Source organism: Desmodus rotundus, chromosome X (assembly GCF_022682495.2).
Source record: "Desmodus rotundus isolate HL8 chromosome X, HLdesRot8A.1, whole genome shotgun sequence".
In the NCBI taxonomy this organism is placed as follows: Eukaryota; Metazoa; Chordata; class Mammalia; order Chiroptera; family Phyllostomidae; genus Desmodus; species Desmodus rotundus.
This window is the reverse complement of record NC_071400.1, coordinates 80652510-80669513: the sequence shown is the minus strand read 5'-3', so window position 1 is coordinate 80669513 and position 17004 is coordinate 80652510. Positions and strand designations below refer to the sequence as shown.

The following is a 17004-nucleotide window of genomic DNA, read 5'->3' as shown; positions in this document are numbered from 1 at the left end:
CCTACCAGTTTTTTTACCCCTTGTATGAAGTTCATATGTGTGTCTCTCTTTGCTAAAACACTTCCCATTACTCCTAACAGAATTCCCCTGGGCATATGATAGTCCGAGATCTCTGACATACACATGGGATTCTTATCACATGCAGAAGGTATTTGTGTTGCTTTTCAAGTGGCTCCTCCAGTGGATCAGTTTGTCTGGTTTTTTATCCTTTATTATTTCTTCTCTCTTCCTTGTCTTTACCAACATCTCTTCCTCTTCCCTTTTCTTTGAAGAATTAAACTAGGTAAGACAAGATTAGGTTCGTTTACAAAGAACCCAAGGAAGAACTATCCAAATTGCAAAGGCAAATGAGAGCCCAGCATTCCAGGACAATTCACACCAATCGTTAAATACGGCATTGGATTCAAGCATGGATTCCTCAGGGGCCTGAGAAACTGATGGAATGAGAAGAAAGAAAAGCTAAAGCAGGGGCTTTCTCTGCACTGAATTCCTTCTAACTCTGCCCTGCCATGCCCGAGTGTAGATTCTCTACAAGTTATTAAGGTGACCGTAAGCAGCTATATAGATAGAAAGAAGGGTATCAAAAGGGGAAGAGGAGGCGAGGGGGAAGGAGGAGGTTGGGAGACAGTGGTCAACATAACTAATTAAGGCGGGGGGGTCATGGACAAGGGGAGATTGAGTTTATGGGACTCGGGGACAGTCAAGACATCCGTAGCTATTTTCGTAAATGTCTCCGGGTGAAAAACAGAAAGAAAAGGTGAAACATGAAAGCAAGCAGGACGAAATACAAAAGACCTTAGGACCACCACTCTTAATCTACCCTTACCTAAGCTCTACCCCAGTCACCTCCTGCCAGTTCTGTGGACTGTTTCCCAAGGCATCCTGGCCCCACACATGTCTCCTGGGAATAATTACATTCCAAAGCTATTCCTACTAGGCTTGGCGACACCAAAATGGATGTTTTTCCATTGTTATTTTAACCAGAAATACTCTATGACTTAGAAAAACTTCTACCTTAAGTTTTTTAACCAGTTACTCTTTCAACCTTGTGCCCCCAGCCTTCTTTTATCTTTTCTGAATATTTCTGAGAAACACTGAATATTAGATTTTACCATCCACAATTAGTTACAACACTATGGTATCAGAACTACCTTCTTCCTTCAAATGGGTATAGCGGGGGCCTGTCACTAGCCCTTTGGCTGATCGTGAGTGTGTGTGTCTGTGTGCGTGTGTGTGTGATATTCGTGATTGTACATTCAATAATACATTACAATATCAGGTGTCACAAGGCTTTTTCAGATCTGCAATCCCTGCCATTTCATTGAGACGTGAGCAATTAACATGGGTCACTAGTACGTATTCGATGCTCAGCTGTAGGAGGTCAAGAGTTTTCCCTTTGCCGTTTAGCAATGGCAGGTGAGATGCCATTCCTGGAGACTGGCAGGCTAAAGAAGTAACCTGAGGAAATGACCTTGCACTGGGATTTAAAAAAGAATACACACACACAATTCACACAATAAGAGAACAAAATAGAGATAAGGCCTTAAGAAACCGAGGTACAAATTAGGTAAGAGAAACTACGTTTCGAACAACCTGGAGCTGATAACGCTATTTAAATCCTCATTGATTGGATCCTTAGACGTGTCCGACTACTGGCCCGTAACTGTCACAAAGGAAAGGCAGGCATTGTGTCGGTACAACGAACACCTCAAATTTAATCCGCAGTTCTGCATATATGGGAATGGACGTGTCACATTCGGAACAATAAGTTGTGTTTTCCCATATTGTTGATGCTGCCGTATACGTATATATGCTTTGTTGGAATTGTTTTAATTTTTTTTAGGGTAAAGCTTTCTCAGTCCCAGTTAGGAAGAAAAGATAAAACTCTGACAATACCCACATTCTCCTTTGTTTCTATGTCCTGGTCGTGTTTCCTAGGACACAGTTACTATGACTCCAACTGAATGAGGACTTGAAAGGCTAAGTCTCTGCTCCAACAAAACTTCCAGTCCTAAACATCCTGCTACGACCTCAACAAAACTACAACGGAAAGGCTTCCAGGAGAGAATACACTGAAGGTGTTCAATTTAGGGTTGTCTGACTGAATGTGATGCTTTGTGTGTGCGTGTGTGTGCTTTATGTTTACCTTTGTCCTCCTTAGTCTGTAGCTTTCAAGCGGCCATATTCCCCTCATCAGCTCTCTAATACATGTTATTCAGCTATAATAAGACGACAAATCTGCATGTGTGTATTACCCCAAAGGCCAGGAAGCTAGTGTGAGCAAACGGTATATAGTTATTGAAAGGGAATTATATACAAATGGGACCTCATCTGAATTCGTTTGAAAAAAATATCACACTGTAAATATTTGTAATAGGCACATTGCATTATAAACTTACTAATTGTCCTCTGCATAGCAATTAAGCATTTTAAATGGCACATTCAGTGTACGAAAGAAAACCCCCTGACCTTCAGTTGCTCCTCCAAAGCAGCAGTTGCCCGATCTCCGCTGGATTCATCGACGACCACCACCATGTGGGTGAGAGAGTTGACCCGGACTTGTTCCTGCTCTAGGTCTTCTTGAAGCACCTGAAAGATACATTTTTAAAGGAAGTTAAAATCTCTTCCCAAGTGAATATGATTTATTTCTGCCCTATGTTGGGTAATGTATTTTTTGTTTGTTTTTTAGAATGTTTATGAGTTTATTTGAGCCAAACTGACCCTTGCCGGGAAGCAAAACCTCAACGGATTGCGAAAATGCTCTGGCAAATGGCAGTTTTGCACCGCATTTTATAACGCTACAATCAAAAGAGACGTAAGTGCGTCACATGAAATCCACTGGTGATAGATCAGGGAGGCGGGAGAAAGCGAAGCAGGGAAACCTCTGGGATTGGATAAAAAGGTGCAATAAAAACACATATTTCTTTTACACAGGTGGGTACAGGATAGGGAACAGTCGGCAATTAACAGGATAACAATGACAATGAGAGGATCTCGGCTCTCTGTCCTGTGTGTGGTTGTGACCTAAGGGTCTGGAAAAAGGTTACCTGACATTCCAAAGCTATGTTATCAGAGATGCAAAAAGACAACAGAGAGGCTCAATGAAGGTAAAGACTGACTTCTGTGAGGGAAGAGTCTAGGATAGGACATGACTGGCCGCCATGAACCGCTTTCAGTTAGAAAGTTTTAATTTCACGCCCTCTTCTGTGGTTACTTCAGGTCTCTGACATCGTAAGGCCACCATGCAGGCCTCCAAAAGTGGGGTGTGTGGACCAAAATGGTAACATCATTTTTTTTTTATTAAAACCAGAACCATTCTAAGTGAATTTTCAGCTGTGATGCTCAGCAGAATTTGCACAATTGCTGCCACCACTTGATCTTGAAAGGATAGAGACAGCATCCCTTCAGAAAGGTGTGGTAGGATGCTCTGCCCCTTATCCCATCTCCTCTCAGTCTTAAAGGGCTTCTCTCCTAAAATAACCTGCTGCATCTGGCATCTTCAATGTCTCCACTATCATCCCAAACAAAACTCTCTTTAACTAAGGACCCCTCCCTGCTGCTCCCCTAATATGCGTTCCTCATCACGGAAAATATTGTGTGCTTTTTAAAGGTACTCTTTCCCCTTCCTTACCCTACTATTCTCTTTGCCCCCTATCCCATTGAAACATCTCTTATGAAGCTTGCCATCCACCTCCAGGGTCCCAAATTGAACAGCCATTGTTTATAGCATCTTACTTGACATTTCAATGACTAACCTCATTAACCACTCATTCATTCCTGCCATCCCCCTCTCCAGAGCTTCCATTATCCCCCCATGTCCGTAAGCGCTGCCTTTTAACTTCTTTGCTGCTTCCTTCCCCTCTGCTCAACTATAAATCAAATGCCACTCCTCTGCCTAAAAACCAATGGATTTCCAGGACACCAAGAAGGAAAATCACAATTCTTTAGCTGAAACCCTTTTATGATCTAGTACCCACCCACCTCTCTAGTCCAGCAGTGCCCGTCGTTCCTGCCGACACTGTTTCAAGCCACACTGGTCTTCTCTCTCTCTTCCACAGATGCGTCAAGCTATTATCATCTTGTCTGAATTGTTAGTCCTCCCTACCTTTAAATAATCTCTCCTTCTCATTCAGGATTCAGTTTATTTATTTATTTATTTATTTTTCTGTTCACCACCCGAAGTCAAGTCTCCTTCCATCACCATTTATCTCCCTCTTACCTTCTTCTACCTACCCCCCACCCCCCCTTTCCCTGTGGTCATCACCATACTGTTGCCTGTGTCTATGAGTTTCTCTTTTTTCTTTCTCTTGGCTTCATCCCTCAGTTTAGGTGCTACCTGCCGGGAGATGCTTTTCGTGGAGATACTCTCTAAATCTGCTCCTTAGTGACTCTCTTTTTCTATCCATTTTTTTCACATCACGTTTTCACTACTCAACACTTTCTTTTGTATCCGTTTAGTCATTTGTTGCTTGTCTCTAATTACTGGCATATAAAATCCACTGGAGCAGAGACATTCTCTGCCCTTCTTACTCCATATTCCAAGCAACTGAAGATCAATAAACGTTGGCGAGGGCAATACATGCAGATGAGTGTGTCCCTTCGGATGGCATAGAGATCACAACCCAATAGGAGGCATCAGCTTCGCTAACAGTGTAATTACAATAACACTACGGAGCACAGATAACCACACAACAGCACTGCAGTTGTTTATAAATCACAGTATATGAGTGTGGGGTAAAGATAAACAGGGGCAAAGAGAGGAGTCAATAAAAGGTAGACAGAGGAGAAGCAAGCAGAGAAGGCTGCTCTTGAATCTAGACATCCTGCCTGGGAGCTCCTGTTTCCCCAAGGCCTTATCACGATATGCTAATTATCACTGCGAAATCCCGGGATAACTATGCAAAGCTTCTAAGCGTCTATGTGGCTTCTTCGAACTTTTTATTATATAATACAGTCATATTTTGGGACAACGCCTGTCACTTTCTGGAAAACCTGCAGCTCCTCCTTGTGAAACTGATGCTTGGCATCTATCAGTCTAGCTTAGTTATTTAAACCCTGTGGCAGGTATAAGGGAAGTTATTAGGATCGGCTGCATCACAAACTCAAACGCGTGAGCATTTTTATCCTAGGACTTATATTCTTCAAGTTTAAACATTTTGGAGTGCTATAAAATCACTTACTTTTACTTCCTCTCTCTTGATTTTCACGCTACATTTTCAAGTGAAGCAATTTAGAGTAAAATGACTATGCATCTATTTTGTGCATGGAGTCTATACTGTCTATCACGCCTCTGACATTCCGGAGCTTACACTGGTTAATAAAGCTCGTTCTGCTATGAGGCCGAAAATGGAAACATTAACATTCAGAGTTGTCCTTGAAAGTCACGTTGAGTCTGAGATTTCTCTGAGTTATATAATCCACGACTGGGAGCATTTCAAATGTGTCAGCCGGGAATGTGAAAGATAATAATTACAATAATATTTGGTAGCCAGTATAACATCCAGTATAACATAAGTTGGTTTCTTGAATTTGACCAATTCTTTTTTCCTATCACTCGAGTATGACAGCATATATAATTACATATATTAAAAACGGCTATAAAATAATGCTCTGCTGTTCGATTTTTACATGTGGATTGTTATTTTTACTCTTTTAATATATTTTAGCAAAGGAACTTGGGTGTTGCTTGATCTATGAAATGCTTATTTGCACACTCACATTTGAGACTTTTTAAAGCATACGTGACCAAATGTATTCTTAATTGCCTCCAACACTTGCATTTCTGGGTTTGCTTTGCTTCTCTATTTCTTTTACACTCAGAAATTGCACTCTTGCCGTGTAGATCCGGGGTTGACACGTCATGCGTTTGCAGAGGTGCGAAAGTCCCGCTAAAGCCAGCGTGCTCTTGATTGCTTTAACCAAACGCAGGAACTATGCGGACATACACCGAGGAGAGGGAGAAGCTCTCCACAGCGGCTGAATATGACAGAGCGTAGCACTGGGATAGATTAGCATAAACTCTATTTCTACTATCTCTTTTCTCTTCTACAAGGTTTTCAAATTATATCTCTTCGTTTGCTCCTAACCAGGGATTAAAATTTTTTTAAAAAAGGTCAAACTGACCTTTGTGAGTTTACTCAATAGCTGCAAGACAGAAGCTACTACAACATTTTCATCATATTTCCTACTTTCCCAGACCCTAACTACGGAAATACGTATTAATGAATATCATAGTATTAGCTTACCCCACCCCATACCAGCTAAACACAAAACGCTATCAAATACCCAAGGGCCAGAGTTCATTATTACAAAAGGCTTATTCTTAGAAGGAGCAAAAGTGTCACACACAAAAACGTGGGTCAAAAAGTTAAATTTTCCTGGCAACTTATGTATCCATAAATTAGCGCTGTGATCATTAGTGCAAAGTACACCTTCCTGCTTCCTTCTTTGAGAAAACATGAATTCTCAAGACTACTAATTTTTAAAGTACACTAAAGTGTTTAAAAACCATTTTAGAATTAATTTTTAATTAAATATTTCATTCTTATGGATTTGAAGTTCTCTTAGATAGATTTATACAATGGAAATTTATGGCTGATGTGCTAATTAAGCCTGAAATATAAGCCGAATTATTCCAAATACAAATGTACCCCCAGAGAAGTACGCTAAAATTTTTGCATATCACACAATATATTCAAATTAAAATGTAATATATGACTGTTAATTTTCTTTTTAAAAAGCATATACATCATTTACACACACACACATATATACACACTAGGTATTTTATTATGTATGTCTTGCCATTATTGTTACACTTAGCAGATGTATTAAAACTCTGGCAGGCTCCTAATTAAATTTCTAATACCATTATTAGATGGATACAAATGTCAGCAATGTTTGTTCTCTAATGTCAACTACGAATCTTTTCTTCCCTTATGACAAGAAAAAAAGGCCAAAAGTGAACTTCAACATGCAAATCGCTTAGATATGACATCCTCAGACTTTGTTATACCTCTGTAAAGAACTCTATTTTTTATAAAGTATCCTCTAGCAAAAGCACCTGACTGAATTTGTCATCCCCTTACTGTATATTCACAAGGTTATGATTTAAATATGACTTTCCCTTCTAGTTCCTTCAAATGTCATCAGTGAAACTGAATCTTTCTTGTTATGACCCATGTCAAGTTGTTGTGGGGTTTGTTTTTTGGTTTTTGTTTTTTTAGATTTTATTTCTTCATTATTAGGGAGGAGAAGGGAGGGAGATAGAGAGGGAGAGAAACATCAATGTGTGGTTGCCTCTCACATGCCCCTACTGGGGACCTGGCCCACAACCCAGGCATGTGCCCTGATTGGGAATTGAACCAGTGACCTTGTACTTCACAGTCTGGCTCTCAATCCACTGAGCCACAGCAGCCAGAGCAAGTTGGTTTTTCAACACTAGCTTAAGACAACCACTGGAGAAAGAGTCACTTCAGTGTTTACTTCAGACATATGCTGTGATACTGTGACTTTTTTAGCCCACATGTGACATAATAAGGGCAGGGAAATATGTAAGGCTAGGGAGTTACTGAATTTCATGTTTATAAGAGGTGAAGGGCAATGATTTATAGAAAGGTAGAGTAATAAAAAACACAAACAAGATCGGGTCTCCTGTGAGCTCCATAGGAGGGCTTAGAATAGTTCCCCTAGCCATAGTATATGCTCAGCAACATGGAACAGGAAAGGGCAGTAGATGTCTAGGTCCATAGTTTATTGTATTACTCCTTCTACTTCAATGACTAACCACCAGGAAATTGCCACGCTTGCAGGTCCTACACACACACACACACACACACCCCTAGAAGCAACACAAATCATGGGTTCTGCCCTGGCTGGTGTGGCTCAGTGGATTGAGTGCTGGCCTGTGAACCAAAGGGTCACCGGTTCGATTCCCAGTCAGGGCACATGCTTGGGTTGTGGGCCAGGTCCCTAGTAGCGGGCATGCAAGAGACAACCACACATTGATGTTTCTCTCCCTCTTTTTCTTCCTACGTTCCTCTCTCTCTAAAATAAATAAATAAAATCTTTAAAAAAAAAAACAAATAACGGGTTCTGCATGGATTTTAAGGCTATCTACTGCCTCTCACATGTCACTTTAAATTAATATAATTACAACGTTGTTTAAGAAAATATTAAGTTTAGGTATTTTGTTGTATTTTAGCTTAGTCCAATGAATGTACACAAAAGGAAAGACTCATGAGCACAGATGTTGTATCCAATATTAAATTTTCAAAAAAAAAATCTTAAGAAACCAGAAGGGATTCTGGGAACATGTGCTAAGTCTAACATCTAGGAAAGTAGTATCTTGGAAAATACATCTCAGGACAAAACAATAAAATTACCTAGATATTTATGGACAATTAGCTAATACCATACATCTGGATATGAACCGATTTTACTTCCAAATAAGAGTCCTGGCTGAATCAGAAAGCTTTATGGTTGCTTAGGAAATAATGGGGAGGTAGGCAATTTATCCTTTGCTTCACCTCTTCTCTTATGGCCACTCTTACTTCCTTCTGTGTATCACATCTGCATGGGCTGCGCCCTCTACTCCCTGCTTCATTGAATGAAATGGTCCAAAAACGGCTTGCCCTTTCCTTGTCAGTCCAACACTCACTTTGCTAAGCCTCGCTGGTCACAGTATTGTCTAGTTCCCCATGAAGGTCTATTTACAGTATGTCATTTTGTTGTGCATTTGCAGAATATGTTAAATAAGCTTCCTCAATGGGTGCTCCTAGAAGAGCTTTTATTTTGATACCCACTTTAGTGTGATTGCATAGTTATTAGTCTTTATAAGAGAACCTATTGTTTTTCATTTTTAAAAAATAAATGTTTTGTTTTCTGCCAACTCCTAAACTACCAAAGGTGGGGGGGGGGGGCTAAAGACCATTTCAATGAAGATATTTGAAAGATTTTAAAAGCACCCTAATGCTTTTCAATCGCAGGAAGGGGGCTCAATATATACGAAACGCTGTTTTAAAACAGAGTTAACAATGTACCCCTACACGTTGTGGGGTATAAGTAGAAAAGGGCATAGTATGGATGATAGACTGACAAAAATAGGTGCATGTTTAAACACAAGGAATCTCCAATAAGAGTTCCTGACTTTGATGCTCGGATGCCTTGCAAACTAACTCTGTGACCTGGGGGACGTTTCCAACCATACCAAGCCTGAGCTTCCCAATTTTCAAAATTGAGATTGTAAGAGGACCTATTTCTTCAGGTGGCTAGGAAGACTGAAAAAGCTCCAATTGGTTAGTGTTTTGCCTGGCACACCGTATGAACTCACTAAATATTAACAGCTAGTTAGTTCTAAAAATTCATAGTGAGGCACATTCACAACAGGGACTCAAGCCATATTGCAAGAAGCCAATATTCACCTAATTCACCCTCATTTACTTCATGCTACGCACCACCCTCCACTCGGCATCAGAAGCACAGGAAAGGAATGTGGTTTGGGAAATCCAGGAAAAGGAGGGTGTAAGTTACAGCAAAGTTTTACCATCTCAATAAATATATAATTGATTTTAAATCGTTAAATAGGACTTTAGCTTGCAAATTACTTACAGGATAGTAACAACAGTAGCTTTAAACTAACCGATCTACTGGTCTCAGACACTGCTAAAAAACCAGCATTTTCAGAGGAACTATTTCAGACCCTAGTCACTAAATAACAGCCCTCAACTGTCCTACCTTTACTCCTAGCTCTACGCTCTGTGCAGGCAGGCATGCGTGCGTCCATACATCGCGTGTATAGTTACGCCATTGAAATCAGAAGGTAAAGTGAACTCCAAGAAAATCTAGTAAATAATTACAAAATGCCTTTAGCCTGACACTAATTGTTGAAAAAGAAGAGAACAGGCTTATTACTGGGAGAGAGGGTTGGAGCGGAAAGTTTCAGGTGCCACACAGGTCACATGCAGTGCTTGGCTAACAGTATATAGATGTGCTATTCAATCCTCCTGATTGTCTTCCTACTCAGACATTATTGTCATTCTCATCATAAGCATATTTTCTACATTCCCTTTCTCATCCCTTTTATTCCCTGGTTTTAAAGAGAGAGCTACAGGATAAATGTTGGAAGGCCACGTCCTTAAGAACTTTTATTCAGAGCATTTCATACACAGCCACCACCTGTGTGTTCTCCCCGCATTGCTGACGCTGCGCTTGAAGACACAGGCATCCCGTCTCTCCGTCCAGTCTATCTAGATATTCCCCAGCCTGGGGAACGGCGTGCAACGTTTCCGCAGTCCCTCTGCTGCTCTCTACACTTGCTCTAGCCTCTAGAGTCAAGCTTCCCTGGAATCTGCAAATGGAGGGAAAGAGTCGGGGTTCAAAGCCAACAGGTCAGGATAAAAGCCCAAGTTCATCAATGATGAGTCAAGTTACCTTGGGCAACTCCTTACCTTCTCTGAATTTATTTATTTATCTGCCTGTTAGAAATTCAAATCGCTGTAAGACAGGTTTAGTTCTCGAGTTAAATGAGATAATGTATTAGAATCTGTCAGCACGGTGCTTAGTAGAGTTGTGAGAAAATATTTTTCTTTTTTTAAAAAAATGTATTGTTGTTCTATTACAGTTGTCCCCACTCCCCCCACCACAATCTCCCTTGCCCTACCCACCCCCCACCTTCCACTTTCAATCCTCTCCCTGCCTTGTTGTCTTTGTCCATGGGTCCTTTATACATGTTTCTTAGCGACCCTTCCCCTTCTTTCCTCCGTTATCCTCTCCCACCTCCCCTCTGGTTACTATCAGTTTGTTCTTTATTTCAATGTCTCTGGTTCTATTTTGCTCGCTTGTTTGTTTTGCTGATTAGGTTCCACTAATAGGTGAGATCATATGGTATTTGTCTTTCACTGCCTGGCTTATTTCACTTACCATAATGCTCTCCAGCTCCATCCATGGGGTCGCAAAGGTCTGACATCATCATCTTGTTATAACCCCTCTACATACCAGTATTTCCAATACCTTTGATAATTATATTATATACCTTCCAATTACTAAATATTCTCAGTGTGCTGAAACTATAGAACATCATGTGAAAATATCTGATTTAGCAGGTTTCTCATTCTCAGTAGCTATGACCCAGATGCTTAATTGCTAATGGAATACAAAATGTTACCCAATATAAATGATTTTTAAAAATATGCAGTTCTATTGAATAAGAGAGTTGTCCCAGCAGAAATCATTCTGCTGACCACAGAAGCAGTACACGAACAATGACAGCTGTACACTACAGTTAACAATGTCGCATTCTTTAGAAAGAGACATAGCGCCATATTCGCCCTTATTTCTACCATGAGATTGGCTGTATGGCCACGTATTTTGTTATATAAGTTGCATGGATACATTTTCCAAGAAAAATTATCTTCCTCAAAATCACATTATCTTACCTTGTTCTGGCTTTCTTGTGAAGAATTTTCCCCTAAACTGCATTCGAATATGTTTATCTACTTAAATAATTCATTTACATTATTAATACTGTATTATCTATTCACGGGAACTGAAATTAATTGCTCCTGGTTCAGAAAAATAGAAATACTTTACATGTGACTAAGTCAATAAGTGAGAAATAGGGTCCTTTGTTTTCCTTTTTCTACCCTCCTCAGGGGCCAGGAACAATTAAAGTACAAAACATAAGGTTGGTGTGTCTAAGATGAGGGCGTCTTGCGTATTTATGTTTGAGTAGATGCGCTGATGTACTTTCAAACAAGGCAACGATATTCCCAGCAATGTTACTGAATCAGTACTCAGTAATTTCTAATTAATTAATTAGTCATCTGTCGGCTTGGGGGTCACTTGATTTTGTTAAAATAAGAACATGGGTATGAATTTAATTATGATTATTAATGTTATTATTATTTAATCAGTGGCATCATCTTGTATGCAAACTTTTACTTGGAATTTATGGCTTGTTTATGATAGTATGTTCGTGGAAAATGAGGCACCTCCTCAATTATATTTAAAAAAATTGAAACTGAGTCTCATGCATATATTACCATATACACTACTATATAAGTATGATGTTCTTTCTGACATCAACTTGCCACTTACTGATGTCAAAAGAATATTATTACCGCAAAAATCAATTTCATTACGGTGAAAGTCAGGTCTTACACAATAATAACAGTTAACATCGCTTACATACTTCTGGATGTCAGATGTATTTCTAAGTGCTTTTTACGTTATTATGTATTGAATATTTTCATCTACCCTGTAAGACAGGTATCATCATCATCATCCTGATTTTACACCTGGACAAATGGAGGCACTAAATAGTTAAGCAACTTTTGAAATTAAAGAGCTGTGTTTCGGACCTACACATTCTGGCTTCAGAGTCTGTAATATACTGCCTCTCGTATAAGAGATATTACAATAGCTCAACTAAGCATAAGGTGTAGAGACATCTGCCTTGCATAACTCCACATCAGAAGGCACATAAACAGAAAATTAAAGTGTAAGTTTATATGTATATGTGTGTACTCGGTTGAGTTACAAGGTTTATTCCCTGGTCACACTTGAATTCAATCTACCGGCATACCACATTTTATTTTTTTCATTTTTTGGCATGCCACATTTTATTGTGCCGCAGAGATGTCGCATATTTTTTTTTTTTTTTTTTACAAATTGAAAGCAACACCCTCCACCAGCAAAAAATATTACAACTCACTTTATTGAGACACTTCACGGCACTGGTCTGACACTGAACCCACAAGATCTCTGAGATGTGCCTGTATTACAGTTTAAAGACTTACATATACACTCAATAGTTAGGGCCTACTATGTGTTTTTACTGAGCTTTCCACGAGAGACATGTTGAGTGCCTCTTCATGGGAAATAGCTTTCTGCAAGCAATGTTGACCTTGGATAGTGACAAATGCTAATCACAAAAGGGGTGTTTAATATGAGTTTTGGGGGATGAGTAGCAGGTTGAAGCTTCTTTTACCTTCACGGCTTAGTTTCTGTGGGTACTGCTGTGTTCGGCTTTTCTCTCGTGAATCTTTCCCATCTGAATGTTCTCTCTTGGAACCTACTTGTCGTACCGCAGTGTACTGATACGGTCACGGGGGCTTCTCCCACTTGAGAGAATGCATATTTTTCTTCCATGATGCCTATTCCCTGCCCCTTAAAGGTCGAGTAAGGTCTATATGGAACCCAGAGAAATAGACACTATAACATCTCTAGGCCTTTTCTCTCATTCCTTAATACAAATCTGGGAAGAAAGGTTATGTGGTAAACCCAGCTTAGAAGGAACAACAAGACTTAAACGAGCCTAGCACTCAAGCCAGAGGGCAGAAGGAGTCCTCACAATGTATAGGAAGTACAACCAACCTCACAAGGCCTGAACTCTATACACAACTTGAAAACGCGAAGTTTTCTCATTATAGACAGTACAGTTTTTCTGGCCGGTCTACTCCGCACATCTCCCCCATGAACTCACCATCCCGGGCTAGGTAGCCCGCTAAGGATTTGATTGTATCACACGGCTTTCCTAGGCTGCATGACCAAGGATTACGAGCTTGATTTCCACGGACAGACCTGACCATGACTGCTGGTGGCATCTTCTGTGATATTGATAAAGACGCCAGGGTTACAAACACAAGATATTTGAATAGGGAATGAAATCAGGTGGAAGAAATAAACACAAGCAAGAGGTAGTAAGAGGGCACCAGAGGTCACATCTCATGTAATTTCCTTGCTCATCTATATGAGTTGTTTTCTTGTCCCTCCTCAAAACGTTTTGACTGTTTATTTAAATGGTCAGATTTCTGTGTCTGTCAAAAAGGCAGCAATAATGAACACTCTGTATTACAAAACTAGTTAGAATTATTTAAAGGATCTGCTCTTCTCCCCTCCAAAAAAGCATTTACTGAACAGCAATTATGTGCTAAGTACTCTGCCAGGCATTGGAGAAACACAGAAGAAATCCATCTGATTCTCTGTCTGTAGCATAGCATTCTTCCGAATCATAGCATTTATCTTTCCTACCATAACCATTAAACATTATTGAAGCACTTATGGTAGCAGAAGAGGGAAAATAAAACGGAATTTCATAGCAGTAACTAATAGCGCGTACTTTTAATCGCGCTAAAGATGGAAGAGAGCTTACAAGTCACTAAAAGCACTACTTGATTCTATGACATTTTTAGGCTTTCCATGTTGCTCATCCTCCTCTCAATTATTGCATTTCTCTCTTAGATTTGCTTACTTTTAGTTTTCAATTACACTTTACATTCAGTATAATTTTGTATGAGTTTCAGGTGTGATGCATAGTGGTTAGACAATCATATACTTTACACAGTGCCCCCCCTGATATTTCCAGTACCCACTTGGACCCATACAGTTATTACAGTGTTACTGACTATATTCCCTGTGCTGTACTTTACATCCCTGTAACTAGTCTGTAACTACCAATCTGTACTTGTCAATTCCTTCCATTTTTCACCCAGGTCCCCAAACCTCCTCCCCTCTGGAAGCCATGAGCCTGTTCTCTGTATCTATGAGTCTGTTTGCTTTGTTTGTTCATTTATATTGTTCTTTAGATTGCACATGTAAGTGAAATCTTACAGTATTTGCCTTTCTCTGACTAATTTCACTTAGCATAATACCATCTTGATCCATCCATGCACTAGCAAATAGTTAGATTTCATTCAGTTTTTATGGCCAAGCACTATTCCATTGTATATATGTGTCTCTGCTTTCTTATCCATTTGTCTATTGATGGGCACTTGGGTTGCTATCATAGCTTAACTATTGTAAATAACTCTGCAATGAACATATGGGGTGCACATATTCCTTTGAATTAGTGTTTTGGGTTTCCTCAAATATATACCCAGTAGTGGAATCGCTGGGTCATAAGGCAATTCCATTTTTAATTTATTGAGGAACCTCCATAGTCTCCCATAGGGGCTGTACCAATCTGCATTCCCACCAAGAGTGCATAAGGGTTCCCTTTTCTCCACATCCTCATCAACACGTGCCGTTTGCTGATTCATGAGAGCCACTCTGACAGGCATGAGGTGGGATCTCATTGTGGTTTTATTTGCATCTCTCTGATGATCAGTGACATTGAGCCTCTTTTCATATGTCTGTCAACCATACCTGTATGTCCTATTTGGAGAAGTATCTATTCAGATCCTTCACCCATTTTTAAATTGGATTGTTTCTTTTTTCTTTTGGTGTTGAGTTACATATATATATTTTTATAAATTTGGGATATTAACCCCTTATCAGATGTATCATTGACAAATAGGTTCTCCCATTCAGTGGGTTCCCTTTTCATTTTGTTGATGGTTTCCTTTATTGTGTTTAAACTTTTTTTTTAGTTTGGTGTAGTCCCATTTTATTTTATTTTTTCCCTTGCCTGAGATATATAAAAATATATATAAATACACTCCTATAAGAAATATGAGAGATTTTACTGTCTATGTTTTCTTCTAAGAGTTTTATGGTTTCCAGTTTTACATTTAATTCTTTAATGCACTTGGAGTTTATTCTTGTGCATGGTGAAAGAAGGTATTCTAGTTTCTTTGTTTTTTGTGTATATCTGTCCAATTTTTCCAACATCATATATTGAATAGACTGTCTTTACCTCACAGTATGGTCTTGCCTTCTTTGTCAAATTTTAAGTTATCCATAGGTATGGATTTATTTTGGGCTTTCTATTCTGTTCCACTGAGCTATACATTTGTTTTTATGCCAGTATCATTCTGTTTTGATTATTACGGCCTTGTAGTATAGTTTGATATCAGATAGCATGATTCCTCCTATTTTGTTCTTCTCTCAAAAGATTGCTATGGCTATTCAGGGTCTTCTGTGGTCCCATATAAATTTTTAGATTATTTGTGTAATTCTGTGAAGTACATCATTAGTATTTTGATTGGAATTGCACTGAATCTATAGATTGCTTTGACATTAATTCCTCTTATCCATGAACACAGTATATACTTCCACTTATTTGTATCTTTTTCAATTTCCTCCTTCAGTGTCTCATAATTTTCCAATCATAGGTCTTTTACATCCATGGTCACATTTATTCCTAGGTACAGTCACGTACCAGTTCTCGAACATCTCCCATCTTGAACAATTTGGTTCTTGACCAAGCTGTCCGGCAAAACTTTGGTTCTCGACCCAACAACCCTTCCATTCTGATCAGTCACACACCTCTCAGGTGACAAAGGAGACAATGTATATGATTTGGTTTTCGAACAAATCTCTTCTCGAACAACCTTCTAGAACAAATTCAAGATCTGAAGTTGCACTGTATTTTTTTAATTGCAATTGTAAATGGGGTTGTTTTCTTAGTTTCCCTTTCTGATAGTTCATGATTGGTGTATAAACATGCAATCAATTTTGGGATATTTATTTTTTATTCTACCACATTACTCAATTTATTAGTCCAGTGGTTTATTTTGTTGAATCTTTAGGGTTCTCTATACACAGTATCCTGTCATCTGCAAATAGTGACAGTTTTATTTCTTCCTTTCCAATTTGGATGCCTTTTATTCCTTCTTGTCTGATTGCTGTGACTAAGACTTCTCGTACTATGCTGAATAAGAGCGGTGAAAGGGGACATCCCTGTCTTACTCCTGATCTTAAGGAAAATGCTTTTAGCTTTTCCCCATTGAGTATGTGAATCTGTCATATATGAGTTTGGCCTACTGTTTTAAAATCCAGCTTTCGCCTCCAAACTGCCCTGTGTCAGAGTTTTATTATTCCGAGCTCTTTGCGCATTCCCCAGATCTAGTCCCATTGGTTCTGATGCTGATTTCTAAAATGTGTCTCACAGCTACTAACAATTTTCAGTGGCACTGCCTTCTTTCAGGTTTTATGTACTTTCTGAGATATCTCCCTAAGATGTTTTCTGGCATCTGTGTTATGATTTAACTTACAAAACAAATCTTCCTAAAGATTAAGATAAATATTCCTAAATCGCCACTCTCTTCAGTTTAATTTCTCACC

General features: G+C 39.2%; 1 protein-coding gene across 3 annotated transcripts in view; it reads right to left on the bottom strand.

Moving 5' to 3' along the window:
* The window catches only part of DMD (dystrophin), a 1965474-nt gene that overhangs the window by 1298002 nt on the left and 650468 nt on the right, over positions 1-17004 (bottom strand). For all 3 annotated transcript variants that reach the window (XM_053917632.1, XM_053917633.2, XM_053917631.1), the window contains exon 13: positions 2470-2589. In XM_053917632.1, the coding sequence (XP_053773607.1) occupies positions 2470-2589 (120 nt within the window). The remainder of the gene's footprint in view (positions 1-2469; positions 2590-17004) is intronic.